This window comes from Geospiza fortis, unplaced genomic scaffold (assembly GCF_000277835.1).
Source record: "Geospiza fortis unplaced genomic scaffold, GeoFor_1.0 scaffold197, whole genome shotgun sequence".
NCBI classification, from domain to species: domain Eukaryota; kingdom Metazoa; phylum Chordata; class Aves; order Passeriformes; family Thraupidae; genus Geospiza; species Geospiza fortis.
Window position 1 is genome coordinate 225,945 of NW_005054538.1, and position 22,776 is coordinate 248,720.

Here is a 22,776-nt window from a genome sequence, read left to right on the forward strand (position 1 = left end):
CCCATTGGCCATAATTAAAAATGGAATTTTGCACTCTCTAGAGTCCTTGTTGGAGGCTTTCACGTTGTTGAAGAAAGGGGATTAAATGTGATGATTTATTGAGCTCATGTACAGTCCCCTGAGTCTACTGTGGCACTGAGCCAAAAGAAAGCTGAAATGATATCCAGTCTGGCAACCACTTGCACCACGAGTAGAATAAATCCTATCTCTTGACTAAAACTCTGTCTTGTTCCAGCCAAATTTGCTTTAATTCCTGATGTGTGTGGGCTCTTGGTAACCTAAAGTTAAAGCTGTAAGAGGCAGTGGCTGCCTGCCAAGGCAGTGTGCCTTTAGGATGTTGGACTCTATATTTGTGTGTTGTCATGATGTGCCTCAGTCCATGTCTCCTAAAAGTGACAAAAATTATTTCTTACAGTTATCACACTCCAACATCAGTTGAAAATTATGTTTAGAATCATGGATGTAATGTTTGATGATTGCTCTTTCCTTACTTTTCAGATTTTTAAGACTTTTTGGTACTAAAGTCAAACAGAAATATAGTGATAAATCTGGCAGAGGCTTTGCTTTCTTGCTTTCTTCTGCTCTGCTAAATCAGAGAAAAAAAAAGGAAGGAATATGTGGCCATGTACAGTTACTGACGCAACATTCAAAAATTTCTTTGAGATGATTGTTCTGTGAGAGGAGATAGCAAGCCTTTGTTATCATATTTGCTAGGGTAAGCTTTCCAATTCAGGCACAGTGAAAACTTGCACCAGTTCAGTGACTCCAGTCTGTACAGATTAAGTATTTATTGCTGTTACTTACTAAACCCTAGTTGCATAATTGTTTCTGTTCATAATTGGAACTCCTAGTATATTTCACTCATTGTAGTGTCCTTCAAGACTTCTTTTCAATTTCTGAAGTTGTGGTGTCCATATGCTATGATTTGCCAGGTTTGGTTTTTCAGAGCTCAGAAATGTCTTTAGCCTATATTACTTCCACAGCATAATGTCCTTGTGGTGTCAAGCAGTGATTACATATAAAAGCTGCTTTTGGAAATCATATCCCTTGACAAATCCAGTTCATAGGGTCATGGAACTTATGCAAAAAATGTACCATTTCCTTGCTTGAAGGATTTTTCAGTCTATCTCAAACCTTGTTTGCACTGAATTTTTTGACTTCTTCTTGGACATCAGGAATACCTAAAAGCTATCTGCAGTCTGTATCATCAATATATGATTCAACACAGAAAAATTGAGTAGACTGAAAATGAAAGAAATTGATTCTCTTTATATGTTCATATCCCAGGCAGTCTGTTGTGTACCTGTGAGACAGAAGTGTCTTGTCTCTGTCTTACTGAGCACAAATGCCACAGACTGTTGCCTTTGTTTTTGAAGGATTGTGAGCAGAAGGGAACGTGGCAAAATTAATAACTGGGCAGCATTCATAATTTTATCCTTACTTAAAGATAAATGGGTCTGTGAAATGTATTTCCCAGGGCTGTGGTGGTGGAGAAGTCACAATTTCACCACTAAAATCAAGTAGAACACCAGCAAACAATAAAGATGCACTCCAACATTCATCAAATCAATAGGAAACACCTTTTGACTTTAAAGGGCATTGGACTGAACCCTGCAAGACCATATTAAAACATGTAGAAGTGATTAAATATTTATTCTTACTATGCTGCAGTAATAAAGTTACAAAAATAGTAGGTGGATTTCAATTTAACCCACTGCATACATTGTATTGGTTCTGTGTTTACATGGTTGATTGCATACAGTTGGATTAGATGGCAGTTTGCCTGATGGTTTGTGTTTGACTGTTGCTGTGTGGCATGCTCTTTTATAGTCTTGTTTCTCTGTATACAAAGTCTTCACGTAGGCTGATAGCAATCCTTACTTAATACACTTGATTTTCTGTGAGAGCAAAGCTGTCAGCTTCTGTGAGTTGTAGTGCTGTTATTTAGTAGTCTCAGTACGGTAAAATGCCTACCCTAGGAATACAGCTGAGAAAGGGGCTGCAGCCATGAGTGTCTCTTCTCCTGAGGGGATTAATAGTGCTGCAGATCATGCATAGTCCTTTATATGGGATTGGAAAGAGGTCAAGATACCACCACTGCTGTCTGTTGTTGATCAGTGCTCTTTACCAAGAAAGCACAAATCGCTCCAAGCAATGTGCAGTCTAAACTTTAGAGTACTGGCAGACATTTGTATTAGGGTAGAGAATTTAAGGGCTAGCTGAAGGTGCAGGAGGGTAAATGTCATCCAGCCTGATATTTGCTATTATTCATCCAACTAACCAATGATTTGGGAATTTGGTTAGCCACCAATCTTTGGCTTCAGAGATCTGTGGACAGTAAACATATTGGAGAGAGCAAATGGTTGTCTTGAAACAGATCAAACAGGGTGGTCTGAAAGGCATTTAGTACCCAGGTTTCCCACATCTGGAAGATGTAATTTTAAAGGCATTGCATCTCAATTTCTTCTTGTGATTGGTGGGCTGTGTTCAGAGAAACCCACTAACCAGTGCAAGGCAAAGTTGAGAGCTGGCCTATGTGAAGGTTTGATGTGGGATGGGATTTACCTATGGGATTTATTTATTGCCTCAATTTAATCTGTGCTGAATTAATGCCATGTTTTTAAGTAACTAAAATTTAAGAGGAATGTTTGCCTATGAAAAGGTAGAGCATTTGCACTTAGGTTTTCTGGTAAATTGGATTTTGGAATTCAGGACTGAACAGAACACAATGAGCACTTTGTCCTGGCACAGCAGTCTGAATTTAGGCATTGCATGTTATGACAAATTATATGGCTTGGGTTCCAGCAACAAGAAAAGGTGCTCCTTTTGTCTCATCAGCCAGATAATATGGCACCATTCTATACACCAGGTATGAAGCCTACAATATGCAAGTAAAGAAACTGAAAAACTTTCTTCTTTTACAAACTGAAAGTGTTACTGTGCTGAAGATGGGGGAAACTGTAAATTTTGCTTTGAGAAACATACTGGAAATACATGGATTTTCTTGCCCCTGCATGTCTGTAACCCTATTTTATCTCCACATTAGTACTTTTATTAATCCATTCATTTCAGTGATATTGCAAAACAACAAGGGAAAGATGGAGTTTTCTGTTCTTTTAATGAATGGAGCTCACTGAAGGTGATCTCAGTCAAAGTCTAGGATTTTGAAACCCCAGAGATGAAGATTATTTGATCTTTGCTTTTGCAGGAATAATTTAATTGCTTTCCATTTTTTAAATGAAATATTTTAATTGAAAAACACTTGATTTATAGGTGGGCAAAATATTCCACTGCTTTTGTGTATTGAAGAGTAGATCCCAAAAGAATAACTTAAAAAAAAAAATAACTTCTGACTTTTTCATTGTAATGTGCTTATTCCTGTTTGACCTGGAGAAAGATAAAGGAAGTAGAGAAACCTGTCTGTAGTGTTGAATCTGGTTTAATTGCATGTTTAATTAAATGATCTTGTTTAATTGAACGTATAATTGTTGTAGATAGAAACTTGCTTGGCTATATGCATAGGTGAAATACGTGTTTGTCTTCTTGTACAGAAAAGAGTCAAGGACGTCATCTCTCCAATTGTATTTGAAGCATCATACAGCCTTGGGGAACATACGATAGAAAGAGGAAAAGAGGACAAGGAACTAGCTGCTCTGAAGCCCATTCTTCGCTGGAAGAAAGGACAAAAGATAGCACAAAGGAATCAGGTCAGATTTGGACTACATTATTTCCCAAGAAGGCCTGTGGCTGAACTTACAGCAGAGATGGCTCTAAAAGTGGATTTCCAAGCTCTGGGTCATTTGCACACAGTAGTCTTTTTGTACTATCTTTACTATTGCTAACTTCAGTGCTGCTCTGTGACGTAGTAAAGGCTTGTGCCTCCAAGGCTGGGCAGCACAAAGTGAGGTCACTTTCTTGTTTCAGGGTGTTTGTGCTGGGAAGGGAAAGATGAGAAAGGTCCTGCTCCTTCTGGTTCTTCCCTTAATGTAGGAGGTTCTTGTGAAAGGCTGGGTATGCTGACAAGTGTCCTTTCAGCCAAGGATGTGACAAGAGCTTCAGAGTTAGTGCGGCAGTCATAGTAACAAAGCCCTAATAAAGTAACCTCAAGGCATGGTGCTGGGGTCCTCAAAGACTAAGTTCATGGGAAAACTGGAATGTAGTGTTCTCTCTCATAGAAGTCTTGTTATCTAGTAGGTCAAAATAGTTTTAAAAGTCCAAAAGGGACAGTAGGAACCAGAATTATTATAATAAAGGGTTTACATTTTCAAAGAATCTAATGATTATGAAGGAACCTTACATTTTGGAAGTCCAGTTCAAGACGCTAGTGTTTTCTGTTTTCAGAAGATATGGTATAGGTGAGGTCAGCTAAACAAAATTAATGTTAATGTAAATACTAATGTCTTTAAATATAGCTAGTTTTTTGTTGTTTTCAAAAGCCCTATATCTTGCTGATCCAGAAGTGGCTTTCCATTAGCAACAAAGAGGCTACACATTTTTTTTCATATACTCACTCTATAAATACATGTTAACCAAGAAGGAGAAAGCTATCCTGCCAAATACAGTGGGGATTTGCTCTTAGTAGTATCCAGTAGTGGATCTTAGAATTCGAAATGTGATAGGCTAGAATTCTGCCTGTTCTAAATACTGTAATAAAATCACCAGCTACTATGTGGGTGGAGATACCACTTTGTTTTAGGAAAATATTCTCAGTAGATTTAATTGTGTCACTGTCTCCAGGACTTTGTGAGTGCCAAAACTGTTTGTTAGTTAAAAGAAGAGATAGAAAATGTCCACAACCTTCTCTTCCTACTATGCCACTGACTTGCAGTGAAAATTTGTGCCCAGTGTTGCACTTCTGGGTGAATGAGACTGCATGTTTCTTGAATGAACTTCACTTTTTTAAAGCAGGGGTCTGTTTTTTGAAATACTTGTGTTTGAAAAGCTGGTTAAATAAATTAATTAGCTTGGTTGGCAGGCATGAGAGAGTATAAAAGGATTTTCATGGAGTTGATTTATGAACAGTGATCTTTGGTTTGCTGCACAAATAATGCCATTCTGCATTTTAAAACATGCACATGCACCTCAATCTCAAACTGAGAACAAAGAAATGACAGATCTGGACAGGGTGAAATGCAGTGTCCATACACACAGCGTGGTCCAGGTTTGTCAGTGGTGTCTTCTCCAGAGCAGAGATCCCTGTGTTCCTTCTTGAGTCAAGTCATGTCACGGTCTGCAAGCTGAGCTGTGCCCATGACATTTCTTGGCATTGGAATGACATCTTTATCCTGGCAAGCTGTTGAAATGGCTCTTGGCATGATTTTAACCTATGCCAACTACTGCATTCCTAGGCATCGGTCAGGAGTTAGGATGCTCCTGTCTTGGAGTCAAGGGCAATTCAGTTTACTGGTGCAGCTGAGTCACTTAGTTCATCTGTCAGTAGTTGGGTAGGTGGTACATTTGAAGATTAATTGACTTATACCTAGGCATATTGGAAGTCCTTGGAAGACTGGAGGGATCAGTCTAATTTCCATGTTCCATATGAAATAGCTTGCCACAGCAAGGGCAAGTCCCAAATTATCTTTTGCATTTATTCTTGCAGAGATTAGGGGCCAACCTTCCTGCCTAATTGCAATTGTTTTCTCTTTGGTTGGAGTGGGATTGCTGAAAGCAATTTATATTCTTCCCCCTGTCATCCCTTCAGTGGCATCTCTTCTGCTCTCAATGAGTTTGGTCAGCTGAAATAATGGACAAATGACTGTATTTGGCTTAGATGGCTTGACAAGTGGCAATGTGTTAGTCAGAGTCTTCCACTCAGTGAAATGGATGAATTCCCCTGTAGTTCTCCTCAGCTGGAAAAGTTTGGTTTACAATCTTCCTCTATAGCACTGCATGGGGTTGTTGTGACCAAGATGCAGAACCCAGAATTGGTCTTGTTAAACCTCAAACCATTGGCCTCAACCCATTGATCCAGATCTAGATGCAGAGCTCTCCTACCCTCTAGCAGATCAACACTCATACCCAACTTGGTGCTGTCCACAAACTTACTGAAGGTGCATTTGATCCCCTTATCCAGATCATCAATAACCATATTTAACAGGACTGGTCCCAATAGTGGAGACCTGGAGAACCCCACTAGTGTCTGGCCATCGATTGCTTACAAAACCATTCACCACCACTCTCTGGGCCCAGCCACCCACCCAGTTCTTAACGCAGCAAAGAGTGCACCTGTTCAAGCCACAGGCTGCCAGCTTCTCCAGGAGAATGTTGTGGGAGATGGTGTCAGAGGCTTTGCTGAAGTCCAGGTAGACAATATCCACAGCCTTTCCCAAATCCACCAAGTGGGTCACCTGGTCATAAAAGGAGATCAGACTGGTTAGGCAGGGCCTGCCCCTACTAAACCTATGTTGGCTGGGCCTAATCCCCTTGTTGTCCAGTATGTGCCATGTGATAGTTGCCATTTTCCTAACTTGCTGGAAATGAAACTTGAGATGATTTCACTAAAGAGGTAATATAAGAGCAGATCTTTATTTGAAGGTTTTCAGAGGCAGTTATGGAGAGACGTCCAGAAAAGCCCACCCCACAGAGATGAGTACATATTTATAGGTTTTAGGAAATTAGAATAATTGATAAAAAGCACCCATTAGGAGGACAAGTGGTGATTCAATTTCCTGCCAGGTCAAGCCCCTTCTCTGGAGCCCTGCCTTATTACTATCTGTACTTAGTTTATGAAATGTATCTCAGAGTTGTTCTCGGCCTTGGTTTCCAGGAAAAACCAAGATACCATGGGGGCTTTGCACCTCTCAGGGCTTGGAGCTCTGGAATTTGTTTTGTCTTCCTGCCTAGTGAAAGGCCATGGAAAATTACTGGGACAACTAACTACTAGTACAGTAGGCTACAGAGGTACAAATACATGAGCGAAGAATACAGAGAACATATAAAAGAAAAACCCTAACTGGCATCATGATCACACTCAAGATGATCAGTTCCATAATTATGTCAAGCATCGAGATCAGGCTAGCAGGCCTGTCATTTCCTAGATCCTCCTTTTGGCCTTGTTATGGATGGGCATCACATTGTCCAGCTTCCAGTCACCTGGGGCCTCCCCAGCTAGCCAGGACTGATGGTAAATGATGGAGAGCAGCTCTCCTGACAGCTTCCTCATCAGCCTAGAATGGATCCCATCTGGTCCCATGGACTTGTGAGTATCAAAGTGGCTCAGCACATCCCTGACTGCTTCCCTTTGGATTACAGGGGATCAATTCTGCTTCCTGTCTCTGTCTACCACCTTTGGGATCTGGTTGCCATGAGGATAACTGGCCTTACTGTTAAAGAGTGATGAAGAGAAGGTGTTAGGTACCTCAGCTTTTTCCTCATCCTTGGTGACTATGATCGCCTCACATCCAATAAAGAATGGTGATTTTCATTGGCCCTCCTTTTGTTGTTCATGTATTTATAAAAACATTTCTATTATCTTTTACAGCAGTGGCCAGATTAAGTTCTAGCTGAGCTTTCACCTGTCTAATTTTCTTTCTACATGGTGTAACAACATTCATATACCCTGCCTGACTGCCACTTCTTCCAAAGGTCATAAAGCCAAGTTCCGGTGAAAGCTCCATGTTCAGCCAGGCTGTTCTTCTTCCCCAGTTCATCTTTTGGCACATAGGGAGGGTGTTTTCCTAAACCTTTAAGATTTCCTTCTTAAAGTATGACCAGCTTTCCTGGACTCCCTTCTTATTAAGGATTGTTTTCTAGGGGGCTCTCTGAACTAGTGTCCTGAACAGGCCAAAGTCCAGCCTCCTGAAATCCAAGGTGGAGGTTTTGTTGACCCCTTTCTTACTTCACCAAGAATTGAATACTCCATTATGTCATGGTCACTGTGTCAAAGATGTCATCTGACCACCACATTTCCCACCAGCCCTTCTGTTTGTAAAAAGCAGGTCTAGCAGGGTCCACCCCTTGCTACGCTCACTTACCAGTTGTGTCAGGAAGTTGTCTTCCACACACTCGAGAAACCTTCTAGACTGCTTCCTCCCCACTTGAGTTTCCAGCAGACATCCCACAAGTTAGTCTCCCACAAGAATAAGGGCTAGCAATTGTGAAACATCAGCCAGAGGCTTACAGAATAGTTCATCCATCCTTTCATCCCAGCTAGCTTGTCTATAATAGACTCCTATCAGGATGTCTGTGTTGTTGGCCTCCCCCCTGCTTCTTACCCACAGATACTCAACCTTGTCATCATTATCCTTGATAGACAGTGACAGTTGAAAGACTGCTTAACATACAGAGCCACACCATCAGCTCTTTCTCCCTACCTCTCATGGAATCATAAAATCATCAAGGTTGGAAGAGACCTTTAAGATCAAGTCCAGCAATCAACCCAGTACTATCACTGCAACCCCTAAACCCCTAAACAACATCAGTTTACTAAACAACACCAGTGCCAGATCCAGATCCAGATCCAGGGATGGTGACTCCATCAGAGCCCTGGCCAACCTTTTTCAATGCCTGACCACCCTTTTCCTAATATCTAATCTGAATTTCATCTGTCTCAGCTTAAGGACATTTCCACTGCAGTCACAGTAGAAGACACTGGCCCCCACCTCGCTACAGCCTCCTTTCACGTAGTTGTAGAGACCAGTGAGGTCCCTCTTGAGAGCCCTCTTCTCAACAAACCCAGACCCTCAGCCATTCCTCATAAGACACCTTTTCCAGACCTTTCACAAGCCTTGTTGCTCTTCCTTGAAGATGCTCTAGCATTTCAATATCCTTTTTAAAGTGACACGCCCAGAACTGAACACAGTACTCGAGGTGTGGCCTCACCAGTGCCGAGTACAGGAGGGTATCTCTGCCCTGGTCCTGCTGGCCACACTGTTCTTCATACAGGCCAGGATCCATTGATCTTCTTGGCCACCTGGGCACACTGCTGGCTCATATTGAGCATCCTCTGGTCCCTTTCTGCTGAACAGCTCTTGAGCCACTCTTCCCCATCTTGTAGTGCTACATGGGCTTGCTGGAACACAAATGCAGGATCCAGCACTTCCCCTTATTGAACCTCATACTGTTTTCCTAAGCCCATTGATTGATCTGTCCCCGTCTATCTGCACAGAGCAGATCAACCCTCGCACCCAGTTTGATGTGTCCTGCAAATTTACTGAGGGTACACTCTATGCCCTCATCCAGATCACCAATAACTATTTTAAAAAGGACCAGCCTTAAAACTGAGCCCCAGGAAACACCAATAGTGACTGGCCACCAACTGGATTTAGCTTCATTCATCGTAAGTCTCTGGGTCCAGCTGTACAGCCAGGTTTTTGCCTATTGAAGATTCCACCTTCTGAAGTACTTGTAGCCATGAATTGCAGCACTCCAGTCTTGTGAGTCATCCCACTTCACTTCCATGATGGCAGCTACATCATAGCTTTCCTGCTGCACAATGGCCGCCAGCTTCTCTTGTTTGATATGATACTGTGTGCATTAGTGTAGGTGCACTTCAGCTGGGCTACTGATTTCACCCTCAACAGTGGTATGCTGCCCCTAGGCTCATCTCTAATGAGCCTGGTCTTATTCCCTTCCACCTTCAAACCTAGTGCTTTGATGAAGTCTGTGTGGAGCTCAGGGAGCTTGATAGCTGACCTTTATCCCCTGTCCATGCAGTACCAGTACATTGGTTTCACTCCCCTACTATTCCTGCCTTTGTCATGTGTGTTCACTCTACCACTGAGTTAGGGGTATTGTGGAAATAATGTATTCTTATTTCAGCCAGCACATCTGATAAAATCCTGGAATGTTTTTCACATAATAATAATTTTTCACATAGTAATAATTTCACTTAATAATAATTGCTCTTCTAGTGGGAATTTAAATCAGCCACTTTGGCTCAGCAGCATATATAAATGGACGGTTTCCATAAGTAGCATAGTAAAGCATGGGATACCTCAAAAAACTCAGTCTATATTTCTTTTTCTATGGTCAGTAGACATGTAGGTAATAGCTCTATTTTTTAGGCAACTTGAAGGTTTAAAATCAAAATAAATTCAGGTCTAAAATTAAGCTTCTATATTGATACTTAGGCACATTGATGTAATTGGTTTGTAAAGCTATAGACAGAAAATACTTCTTGGAAAAGTTAGTGAGAGTTGCTTGCGGCTCAGCATTTGAAAATTGGATCATATATCCTGGTTTCTAAATAAGAGCGAGGAACTCAGCTTCACCAGATAACATGTTTATAATCAGATTGCATCAATATCTAAAAACTAAAGAATTATTAGAATCACAAGCTCCCTTATTGAATTGGTTTTGTGTTACCAGCATGATCCAATTGCTAAGTCATCTCTTCGCATACTGCAGGGTTGGTGACAATTTACTGGAAATCAGTGTAGAGATTGAAGTACTGTAATCTTATTCCTGATTATTTTGCATAGCATAGGTATTCCTGCAGAAGCCCATGGCACAGTTAATGAAATTAAAGGAATGGATCCTCAAATACCAAAGGCCAGCTCTGCCATTTTTTAAGGGACATCATCTCAACCTTTTGTAGACTGATGTGTGAGGAAGTTGCTAAATGTCTGATCTAGAGTGAATCACTGTTCTCTTATCCAGTCCATAAAATGACATGTTTTCAAGGGTACTTTTCAGAATTCTGTTTCTCTCCCTTCTCTTCAAATACTGACCTTCAGCTGTTGCTTTTCCTTTCTGTGAAAGCATAGGCAGAACTCTTATAAGAATAGTGCTGGAAACCTCTCTAACTCTTGATAGTTCAGTTTTTACAACCTGAAATTTCCATGTGCTTTCCTGAATTTTGGTAGGTTGGATATTTTGAAAAGCTTTTTCCCCCCCTTAATTTATTGAAAGACGTCCAGTATTTTCTGTGGACTGGAGTGGCACAGAGAATACTTTATTTTTTATGTTTCCTGTTCTCTTCTCTACTTCCAGAAACATAGGTTTGTTTAATTTTAGATAGCCATTGAAAGAAAGTGAGGCAGTTTAGTAAGCCTGGTATGAAATCATAGATCACCTTCCTCAGAGCACAGAACTCTGATCATTAGGCTGAAGCCAGGTTCCTTCTTACTTCTTTTACCTCCTGTCAGCTTTCAGTAGAGTCCGCTGCCAGCAAGAAGGAAAAGGAGAGTATCTACATGCCCAATACCCAGCAGCTTTATGCTTAGGATGGCTTAGGATGCAGGAACTAGAGATTTATCCCTCTCCTACTTTCTCCTACATTTACCCCTGGCCTTTACCACAAAATGTGGAATTTGGTCCTTATGCTTCTCTCCAAGAGGCATAAAGGACAAAAGATACTTGCTCTGAGGCCCTGATCTACCTATGTAGAGATACTCCCTTCCTGATCAGCTCTAGATCTCTCCTTACTGTAGGTTTGATTGTGTACAGATGTGTATATTCACTTTTTATAATGAGTGTACTTTAATGTAGGCTTTTTGGCTTACCCTCTGGAGGACGTGGGTGCCATCCATCTTTCCTAACCCTTCAGGGAGATACCTGTCACATTACTGGACCCAAGGAGCATAGTCTTTTTTTACTCAGAAAAGTTGCCATGCAGACTTTGAGAAAACTGCGTTTGTCAGGAAGGTTTGGTGACTTGGTGGGAACTGCTCTGGAACAATTTCCCAAAGCTGCTGGGTTCTGTGCAGCAGTGGAGAGAGTGCAGAGAGGAATCGTGAACCCTGGAAATGCTGGGTTTTGTCTCTGGTTTGCTGAACATCTGGTGATAGCAGGAAGTCAGAGAGACTCACTGAGAATGAACTTTACACTTTACACTAGTTTTGTGTTTATACAGTGATGATGTGTCCTAGAAGCATTGAGGTTATCCTGTCCCTGTTACTGGGCACACAAACACCTATTTTTCTTATGAAGATGCTAGACAACTATGTGGTGGCCTTGAGATAAGAGATGCAGCTGTGTTTCTCATGGCAATTTTTGCCCTGATCTCCACCCCTCACCTTGTACTCCTCATTTTTTCACGTATGTATTTCTTATGTAAGGAAGCTTCCTGGCCATCTCTATATATATTCAAATCTGTGAGGCATTTGGTACAATGTTAGTGGAATACAATTAAATTCATAAAACCACTGTTTAGAATTGCTCCTCTTCACTTTGGGTAACAGTAATGGCAAAAATTATGAGCTGCTTCCACAGTTAGTTTCATCCTACTTCCTTTTTTCAATTGTGAATAACATATACAACCCATAGATTACCTTCTTCAACAATTTTAACATTTAAAGAGCTCTATAAATCCTCAAAGCTGGTATTGTAAAGATGCAATCACTTTAAAGATTGCTTGGAGTTAAAATTAGTGGTAATGCTGTAGTAGGCTGTACACCATATCCCAGGAATGGACTCCTGCTCTAACAACATGCAGTTAGGTACAGTTTCTGGCCCAAAGAAATTGCAGCACAAGTAGACCGTGTGAGGGCACAGTAACAATATACAAGTATTTTCACAAATGCTATGATGCCTTAAACTGTGTTTACTTCTTAATTGTTTGGGAGGAATTTAAACAGCCAGGGTTAGTCAACCAGAAATGTAGAAGTATCAAAAGGGTGGGGAAGAAAAGGCTCATGTTAGCAGAGAAGAAAATTGAGGAAATAGACTGTGAGGAGCTGGAGGCTCGAGACTCTAGAAGACATATAAAGAGGGAAGGTGGAGTAGAGTCCAGGTAGACCAGAGAAATAATGGAAAATAGCAAAACAGTTCACAGATGTTATTAACCTGGAACTGAGCTGCTGAATCAGTTGTGCCTGCATCTGTGCTTCCTAGGAGCCTGTTGGACTGGAAATCCAGACCAGCCAGCTTCTTTGAGGTGAGAGAGCTCCCCCAAACCTGAACAGGTTTAAGATTCTCCACAGAAGCAAATGATTCACTCATACACAGCTACAGATCTTGGAACTCAACATCCTTAATTTCTTTCTCCCAACCCAGTGTTGTGTAGAAACCTGAGTATCTATGACAAGGAAACACTCCCAATGTATTTCAAAGTAGCTCGCTCTCTAGTACATGATATGCTGGAAGAGATACATTCTCAGTGATTTTAGAAAATGAAGTATTTGTTCATTGTTTCTGAGTAATGGTAACTACAGATTTAGTAAGAAAATTCCAGGATTTTAAATAGTTGCTTAAATGTACTTACAGTATTTTATACTTTGAAAAGTACTGATAATTTCTTTGATTGATGTGTTCACTTTGCCAAGATTTCTGCAATTCAAACAGAGAAACTGACAGGCTAGAATTTTTTTACAGTTTATTATTCGTTCTCCTCTGAGGGTTACCAGCAGTCTTTCCTATGTGAAACTACTACAGTGATTTGAGGATCAATTCTGAGGACTTTTGAAACTATACCTCTGAAATGTGCCATGTTTGAGAGAGAAGCCTAGTGCCAGTTCCTGTCTCATGATTTATTCTTGTACTTTGATTGTGGCAGTCTTTATTAAGGATGAAGGGTAAATTCAGTTTTGTTTCTAAATCCCCAAAGAATTTCACCTCTGAGATTCTGAGAAAGCAAAAGTTAGGGAAGAAAAATGAAAGAGCAAAGTAAATAGCCCAGATCAGCTGGCCACCATCCACCTTTCTTCTTTTGAAACACCGTACAACCTACAGCACAGTTTGATATCTATTATCAAACTGATACCTTAAAGAACTTAGAAATAAAACAATACACTTTCAAGACAATATTAATGTAAGAGGTAATATAAAAGCTGATCTTTATTGGAGGCCTCCAGAAACAGATATAGAAAATGCCCACCCCCACACAGGGTAAAAACAATTTTATAAGTTTAGCAAATTAGCATAACTAACAAAAATCTCCAGTTACAGACAGAAGTGGTAAGGTACTTCCCACTTAGTTCAACTCTTTTCTAAATCCCCCCCCACCCTTAGATAGGAACTAAACTTTTTTAATGAAAATGTGTCTTGAAGAGCTGGTTTCAAACTTGGCTTCTAGGAAGAACCAAGTCAGGCTAGGGACCCTGGATGCCCCAGCTTGGAGAATCTGGAATGTATTTTGTCCTTCTGCCTAGCAGGGAAAAAGGTAGGGAAAAGTACTGGAGCTAGCTAGGAACTATATAACTATACAACAATAGTTATATATTAAACTATTAATATATTTTAAGGAAATATAAAAGCAAAAAGGCAAAATTCATTTGGGCATCACAACAATTAACTTCATAAACATCCACTCCTTTTTGGTGACCTCACACAGCATAGAAAAAGGAGAACAAACTGCCTGCTTAGTCAAGAACCTTCCTGGAAAGCAAAGGACTAGAAGTGTCTATTCCCTCTGGGCTTAAGATTCAAGTCTTTTTCCAGTCCTCATATAGTTGGGCAGAGCTCTTAAAAAATGTACTAACTCAGTATGGTTGGCATTTTTTTGCCTTCTCAGTCTCTCCAACCCAATCTGACCGTTAGATGTATCCTGCACAGATTTTCCCTGTCCATGTGTTTGATTGAAATCTATTTACTTTGGTAATAACAGTCATGAAGCCTGTAGAAATGAACATTCATTTTAAAGGAAGAGATAAGTGGATTGTCAGGTTTCCTAGCTGAACAGTGTTGGCAAAATTCATATTGGGTATTTGAATATTTGGTAGGTTGAAGAGCATTATACCTCTGAAAGAATGAGTTTACCAGCCTGAAAAGTCTAGCCCGATGTTTAGAAAGGTATTGGTCTGTGGTCTAAATGGCAGGGGAAAGTAACAATGAAAGTAACAATGATCTAAATGGCATATTGGTTTCTTCGATGCAAGGAGCATGTTCCTGTTCTCTTCTTTCACTTTCTGGTGGCTGTCTCGTTTAGCCATGGTAAACTACTGCTGCTTAAATAGTATGCCCTTGTCCTTTCATAGTTCCTAGCTTTATCAATATGTTACATCTCTTCAGTACTACCAGAGTTCACAAGGTTGACAATGGTTCCATTATTTGAGACTTTCACTGATACATAGCAGTCTTTGTAGTTTTCTACTGCTTGCATGATGGCAGAAATGTTTTCTGCTATATATCGAATCTAGGGAAAATATTTGCTGTATGAGTTCCTTACTTGCAATCCTTAGGACTGAAAATAGTTTCATAAATACTTCATATTCTGTTTCATTTTTTATCTACATAGCTGGGGAAGACAAGAATGCCAGAAATATGGTATTAGCAGTTACTTCTGTCAGATGAGAAGGGAGAATGGATTGAGGAAAACCTCTGAGAGAGAGTTTGGATTTGATAAAACTTCTTGTTCAGTTAGAAGACAATAAAACCAGTTCTGACAAAGATAAGATTTGCCTCAACTTTAATTTCTTTAACAGTCACACCATATATCCCTGTATCCCAGATTTTGGTCTTGTTTTTATTTCGCCCAAGCATGTTCCTTCTTTGAATTTTGATCTTACTCTTTTCATGTTTTAATAGTTCTTTCCTCTGTTTTTTGCAGACTGTTTTTGAGAGGAACTGTCAATCTGATGACTGCGCTGCTGATTTGAAACTTCAGGGTAAATTATTGCTATCTAGGTGAGTAGGTGAACTTTTATTTTCTTTCTTGCACAGTAGTATGCCATTCATTTTATGTGGAATGCCATTGGAAAGTCAAAATACAAACAGAGATGTTTTAGATCCAGACTAGAAAGATGGTGACAGTGATGTCACGTTTAGTGCAAAAGGTTTTGAGATGTTCACAGAATCTGAATTCTTGTGATGGTAGGCTCTGGTCACATAAGTGCAAGACACCTTCACTTTAACAGTCACAATGGACAAAAATAAAGAAAATAAATAGAATAGCAGAGAGAGACAAAGAAAATAAAGATGCATGCTCAAATCAAGTACCAATGAGGAACACGTAATTTTTCAAAAAGAATAAAATACGGTTCATGACATGGTAGGAGTAAATACTGTTCATGCCTGCAGAAAAGTTCTGTCACATGTAAAGTTTCAAAAAACCCCTCTGAACATGGCAAATTATCTTCAAACTACTGTTTTTGTTTCTCAACTTGCAGTTTTGCAAACTCTTCTAAATACTCCTCCTTTCAAATTCTTCTTGTTACAACTTGGGGATGATTTCAGTTTCTTCTGGGATAATAAAACTCATCAAATAGAGCAGAGTTGAAGTTTATGTTCTGTCTCTTGTGACTGGTGTTATGAGTAAGGTGTGGTGGTTGGCTCACGCAATTGAGGAGTTGTTGAGTGTGGTGAGGAGAGGTTCTTTTGGGGTTGGCGGTTCTTTCAACATACATATTTGTTGTTCCAGTGTGGTATTGAACCCTTTTCTGTTCTCCCTTCAATCCTCCTTGCCCTGTGAGGTGGCTGCCGGGCCGCTCTGGCTGACAGCACTGCCGGGGCATGTGGGGGAGGACGCGTGCTTGCCCCTCGTGGGAGATGGCAGGGAGCGGGGGACACTTGCTGCTGGAAGGCCTGGCAGGGTAGCATCGCACCACCAATCAAGACGCAAGAAGAGCTCCACCAGTGAAATGCATGGGAGGACATATAAGGACTGCTCATAAATATTAATGAAGCTGATGCACTCTTGAGCTTATAAAAGGCAGAGACACTGCTTTGTAAGCTGAGCATCTGGTGAGCAGGTGGAGTCCTGCTATGCTCCCAACACTGTTCTCCCCCTTTGATGCTTAATTTGAACAGGTCGTAATTAAATTTTCTTCACTCATTCCTGCCTGAGGTGTGAGTCATTTATAATACTGGTGATCCTAGGAAAAAGCCTATTATTTTGCCTGGACTCAATCTGGGGATAAATCAGACTAAAAGTGAGCATTACATGACTTCTGTTTTCTTTTTATTTTCCCCAGTATTTTTAAAGATAAAAATGCTGATGAGAGTTATTCAGTTGTGTGCCAGAGATTTTGCTGTTTGATGGAGAATCTGTGAAGTGCTTTGCTTTCAGGTCAGGAGAGTGAAAGACAGAAAAGAAACAACCCAAATAAAACAACAAAAATAGAAGAAATACTAGTTACAGACATGTTTAATATAGATCTACAGCATGCTGTAGCAGCACTTGGAGACAAAACTGAACCAGACTCAAGTCTGAGAAGTTCTGGACTTTTCCAGACAGGATTGAAATCCACATGAATGTTTTGGGGGGTTGGCTAGGAGCAGGTTAGGTTACAGGCTACAAAGTCCAAGGTTTGGCTGCAGTTAGTCTGGATATTTGACTCAATTTTTGTATTGAGCAAAATCTCTTGAGAGCTAGATAGGTCTCTGTGTGGATTAGAGAACCTAGTGAAGGATTTTGTGCTACATTTGAGTAATAAATAGCAAAGGACAAATCCTAAAACTTGTCAGTCAGTGTATAGTAATCATCGCAGTAAGAGCTGCAATTGGGATTGGACCATTAGGCTGTTTATTTTTACAGCTGTTATTTATGTTATCTTGGCAATTTATTAGTCCCACGTGTCATAAGAGCTTAGGATATTCAAATACAGTTTCTACATTTGTATTGCAGAATATTCAACAAATGCTCTCAAATTTGCTTTATTCAGTCACAACCTGAAGTCCTTTTTGTAATTAACAGGATGTTGTCAAATCTTTGCACAGTAGGGGCTTTCTTTAGCCCTTTAGCTAAAGGGCTGTGTAAGCTTCAGTTATTAAGAAATAGCACAATAAATGTCTCTTACAAAAACATATTCTTGTTATTATTGTATATAAAATTACCAAGAAACATGCTATGGATTCTGATTTTAAACAACTGCTGTCTTGAATTTTTCCAGCCCCATATGTTTCATGCAAAATAATCCTATCACAATTTTTCCACATTATTCTTGGTTATGGTAAGTGTGTGCAGAAAGCAAATTTTTTTAGGGAGCAAAAAACATAACTCATTCATTACTATCTGCACAAGACATTTGACTTCACTGTTAGCAAGGTTATGTTAATACCTTTGTCTAAATAATCACCTAAATTTGGTGGACTTATTCTCAGAAAGGATGCAATTTATGCTGCACAAATACACTGAAATGAATTAAACAGGATGTTTATAGGAAGGCAGTGGTAAGTTTTATCTCTCAGATCTGCTGCAGCTTTTTGAAAATGTCACTGGACCTGCGGATAGAGTGGTTTGGTTAAGATTGTCTACTTTGACTGGCAAAAGACTTTCTCACCAAGAAAGTAAGAGGAATGGTGCCCTGAGTACTACTACCTAATTAAAAGATAGTCAACAGAGAAAAAGTATAAAGAGTTGATTTTGGTGGTGGAGAAAGCTGTGCAAGTGCTAGTGGTATTCAGCATATTCACAAATTATATGGGAAACAATCTGCAAGAATTGAAGAGCAAGATGATAAAATTTGCTAATCCTATTAAACTATTCAGAGCAATGAAAGTAACAAGCAAGGAGGTATGCTTTCATGAAGTGTGTGATTAATCTATGGATTTTACTGTTTGAGATACTGTAAATGCTGAGACTGTATATAGTAGTGAAATGCCAAATATAAATTCTGAAAGCTGCAGAAATATATCAGCAAAATGCCATTCTGTACTTGTCTTGTTCCTCCATCGTCATCTTGCTTTTAGACATAGTTGGACACAGGGCTCTCTGCTACATAAACTGGCTGTCCTTACACACTTTTCTTAAATTTGTAGCATGTAAGAGCCAAAAGCTGTTAAGAGTTCAAACTATACCTGGCTGTATATGGCGAGGTATCGTTTTGTTCATCACTATATATCCTTTCAAATGTGTGCTGGTTATAGCATATATGTGCACAGGAAGTTAGCTCAGATTACATTATCATCAAGAGAATTGTTTGCGTTCTTACAAGCTCAGGAACTGCACAAGCTACTGATACAAAGTGCACCCATGATGCATTTGAATCATTAGAATTACTCAGTTAAAAGATGGCATCCAGCTCTGAAGATATGAAGCCCCAGCCTGTAACCAAGCACAGCCACTCCCTCACTCTTCCACCAGAGGGACTGGGGTAGAAAATCATAAGGGTAGAAGCTAGAAAACCTGTGGGTTGAGATAAAGACAGTTTCTTACGGGAAGCAAAATCTGTGCACACAAAGAAAACTAAGGAATTAAGTCTCCACTTCCTGTGGGCAGGCAGGTGTTCAGCCATCTCCAGTGGAGCAGGGCCATCACACATAACGTTGACTTGGGAAGACAAATGCTGTCACTCCAAATATCTCCCCTTCCCCCTTCTTCCCCTCACTTTATATACTGAGCATAATGTTATATGGCATCATCACCTGGGGTCACCTGCCCTACCTGTGTCTCCTCGCAACCTCCCATGCCACCCCTTGCTTCCTTGCCAGCGTGGCAGTATGAAAAGCAGAAAAGGCCTTGGCTCTGTATAAGTCTGGCTCAGCAGTAACAAAAATATCTCTGTATTATCAATTCTGTGTTCTGCACAAATAAAAAACATATATAAATATAAATAAATATAAATAGTGCTGGTGGGCAAACTGAAACCCTTCACTGTGAATTCATAGAAGAGGACAGGATAGGACTGTTTGGAAGCAGGCAATGATAAAAAAATGTTAAAGCCTTCTAATTTTATCTGGAAGTTTTTGCAGAGATGTAGGAAGCTACAGATGGGATGTATTCTTCTTTTGAATGTTTCTGTTACAGTGAAAGGAGTCCTTGGTGACTTGAGTTGAAGACCAGGGTTACATGCTGTATTGGATTGAAGAAGAGTTAAGATGCATTTATTCTGGAAAGAAAAAAGGTTTGTTTTCAGTTAACAGATAAATCTCTTTAAGGCACGTGCACCGTCATTAGCATCAGTTTGCATGCAACCCATCCCAGCTTCCTAAAGGGATTGCTGAACAAAGAAGCCAGCAATCTTGTTGCTTGTGACAGATGGTAAGCAGGGTAAAGGTCATGAACTGTGGCTTGGCCGGTTCAGACCAGAGATTTGAAAAAACCTTCTTGTATAGGCAGTTCATGCTGCTCAGGAATAAGATGTGCTGAGATGGTGTGCTCTGCCATCCTGGGTTTTAGGACTAATTTGGATAAGGTCCCTGCTGACCTCATTTGTTGCTGTGTTGAGTTGTGTGTTGAGGAGGATCAGAATGGGTTTTCTGACCTTTAGAAATCCCAACCATCTTTTCTTTAGTGTTCTGACTTTTCTTGAGGTAAATCCTCTCTGTAACGTAAGCAAAACTGCTTCAACAAAATCAGCCTTTCTTCAACATGGAAACATCTGAGTAGAGAGGGTTATGGGCATGCTCTAGCATAGTGGCTGGAAACTTGCTGGTGGGACTCCGTGCCTCTCACTGATGCCACCTGTGGCAGCAAGAACAAGCAACTTCACAAGAGGGGAAGACTGGACCTGGCAAAGCAAACTGTGAGAATTGAACTCTTTATGGTAGATGTTATGAGCTAGTCTGTAGGAACAGCTACAGTGGTGTGTGCTAGTATTGCTACAAATGTTCTTTCCAGTGGTTGGCCTGGATTTTCTCATAGGAGTATGAGTGTTGCTAGCCTGAAACTACAGATGGCAATTAAGAATAAGGAAAAAGTAGCCATGGAGTGTGCTGGGGACTTGATGAAGGCAGTGTTAGGAGAAACTGAAGGAGCAGAAGAGAGGCATTTCATCTTTCCAGTCATGACTGTTCTCAAATCAATTTTTCTTAAAGAATAAATATATGAAATTTTGGCAGCATGGCACAGAAACATGGTTCATCCCCTTCAAGAATTCTCCAGTGTTGAGTCTTGCAGATGCCATAGGAAATGGCAAAATCTAGTGTTATCCATGCAGTTATACCCTGTGGATAGTGGTGTTAGTGATTTCTAAAGGAAGATACTGAAAAGTGTTTCAGTGTAAAGAATGTATGTATTTATTGTGTATGGGTAACTTCAATGACGTAACCTGAAACTGTAAGAGAAATAGGAATAGAATATTTTGCAGTAAACTTTGGTTTTTTTGACCATAACTTGGTCCAGGTTTCCTCCCTAGCAATTCACTACAGAAAAACAAAATGTTATGTTAATTGTTTTTGTCAAATATTTTTTAGTCTTAAAAACATATTTATTACCTATCATTTGACTTTAATGCCTTATTCTGTTCTATCAGCACAATAAATGTCTTTTCTATCATGTTTCTGCAGCAACTAGCACATTTTTATTGATCCTCTTGTAGATGCTTGTTTAGAGGCTAAGCTGTGTCTTTGTCCTCAAGATGTGCTGAGGCAAACTCTGAAGTAGGTATTTCCCAGATGTTTATATCTCCCTAGCCTTTAAAATCTTGTATCCATTAATTTGGTACTTTATGTGGGAGAAAAGCTCTCTGGTCTTTTAAGAAGAACCTGAAATTGCTGAGGGAGGTGTTGTCTGACATACCAATGCAGTTTCAGCTCCTGATCTGATGCCTGTCCATCTGACTGGCTCTGCAAAGGCCAGTTATCAAGCCTTTTTAGGATGTAATAGGAATCAGGTGAAAAGTGCTAAGACATTTGAGGAACAGTGAGGGTGTTTGTTTGATAAAATGGACTTTCCTCCAGCCATAAGAAACAAGCTAGCTAAAAAGACCAGAGCAGAATGGATGGTTGCTTCCATGTGAGATACACCTAAGAAGGAAATCCTGTATGGCTGTGTATATACACTGACAACCTGTGTGTTGCAATGAATAGAGCAGCTTTACCAAAAACAAACAGTACAAGAAGAAAGAAAGATGATGTTGTGAATGTTGTGTAGCTGCTGTGTTCCAGCACAAGCTGTGTGTATGATAAGTAAATCAGATTGTAAGCATAGGACTATGAGCCCCCATGATAGAAAATACTGCAATAAATATTGCTATTCCTAAGAAGGTTTAAAGAGGAGGTCTGTCTTTCATACATTTATTTGACATGAGGTTACCTTTTATCCATTATTAGAACAAAACTGCTTATCCATCCGAGCGCTTCTGACTGATGTTTGGCTATTGGGAAGTAGCAGCTTGGTTTCATGTTGGTTTAGAGCATCTTCAAAGGCCACCATTCATTAGGCTTAAATTTATGTTCCTCTCCTACAGACTGGCTCGGGTGGGTTCTGTGTATACTGCTTAAAATTGGTGTTTTTTTTGGAAATGTGTAATTGGAAGCAAAAGTTATAGGAAGCCAAAGGAGTGACAGGTGCATTTTGCAGAAATTTTTAAGTTTTTCTGGTTATGACTTTAATTGAGTTGAAGTGAACACTTTCAAAAGTTCTCTTATAAAATGGGATTTTTGAGAAATGTCCTTTTCCAATTAAAAGGTCAAGTTTGTGCATTGGGCTGTTTTTCCTTCCATTTGTTCCTCTGAAATTAGCCAGAGAACAGACAAAATTCCAGTCTGTCAAAAACTTCCTCAATTAGAATGTTTCCATTTTAATGAAATAATTATTTATGAAGAAAAAGTATTTTCCAGTATTGTCTGGTCAGTTCTCAGAAGATTGGTTTTGCTTTTTTTCCATATATATTCCTTCTCTGACTTACTAGAGGATTAACATTTTTTATGCCAACACTTCTTTTATTTCTGTGACCTCTTTTGTCTTATGCATGGCTCTGTATATGATAAGCAGGTAAATGATTTAATGTGATGTTTTAGGATGTAATATCGAAGTACTTAACCCAAGCCTGTCTGAAAAGACAAAGGAGAGTGTGCATGACTTTCAGACTTTGAGCTTACAACTCTATTGAAGTTTATAAGCATATTATTTATATTATTGAAGAGTGAGTAATTTCATGTGAGAGCTACAGCTGGTCTATAGCTGCAGAGATAATTTGGCATAACAGACACCAACTCAACCAGCCTAGTTCATTAGATAATGGAAGTAAACAAGTCCCCGGGTATGCTACTGATAGGCCGGATTCAAGTTCAAAC

General features: G+C 39.9%; 1 protein-coding gene across 1 annotated transcript in view; it reads left to right on the forward strand.

Moving 5' to 3' along the window:
* The window catches only part of ITGA9 (integrin subunit alpha 9), a 232,764-nt gene that overhangs the window by 111,759 nt on the left and 98,229 nt on the right, over positions 1–22,776 (forward strand). The window contains exons 16-17 of the mRNA XM_005429306.2: positions 3,552–3,707; positions 15,428–15,504. Coding sequence (XP_005429363.1) covers positions 3,552–3,707; positions 15,428–15,504 — 233 coding nt within the window. The remainder of the gene's footprint in view (positions 1–3,551; positions 3,708–15,427; positions 15,505–22,776) is intronic.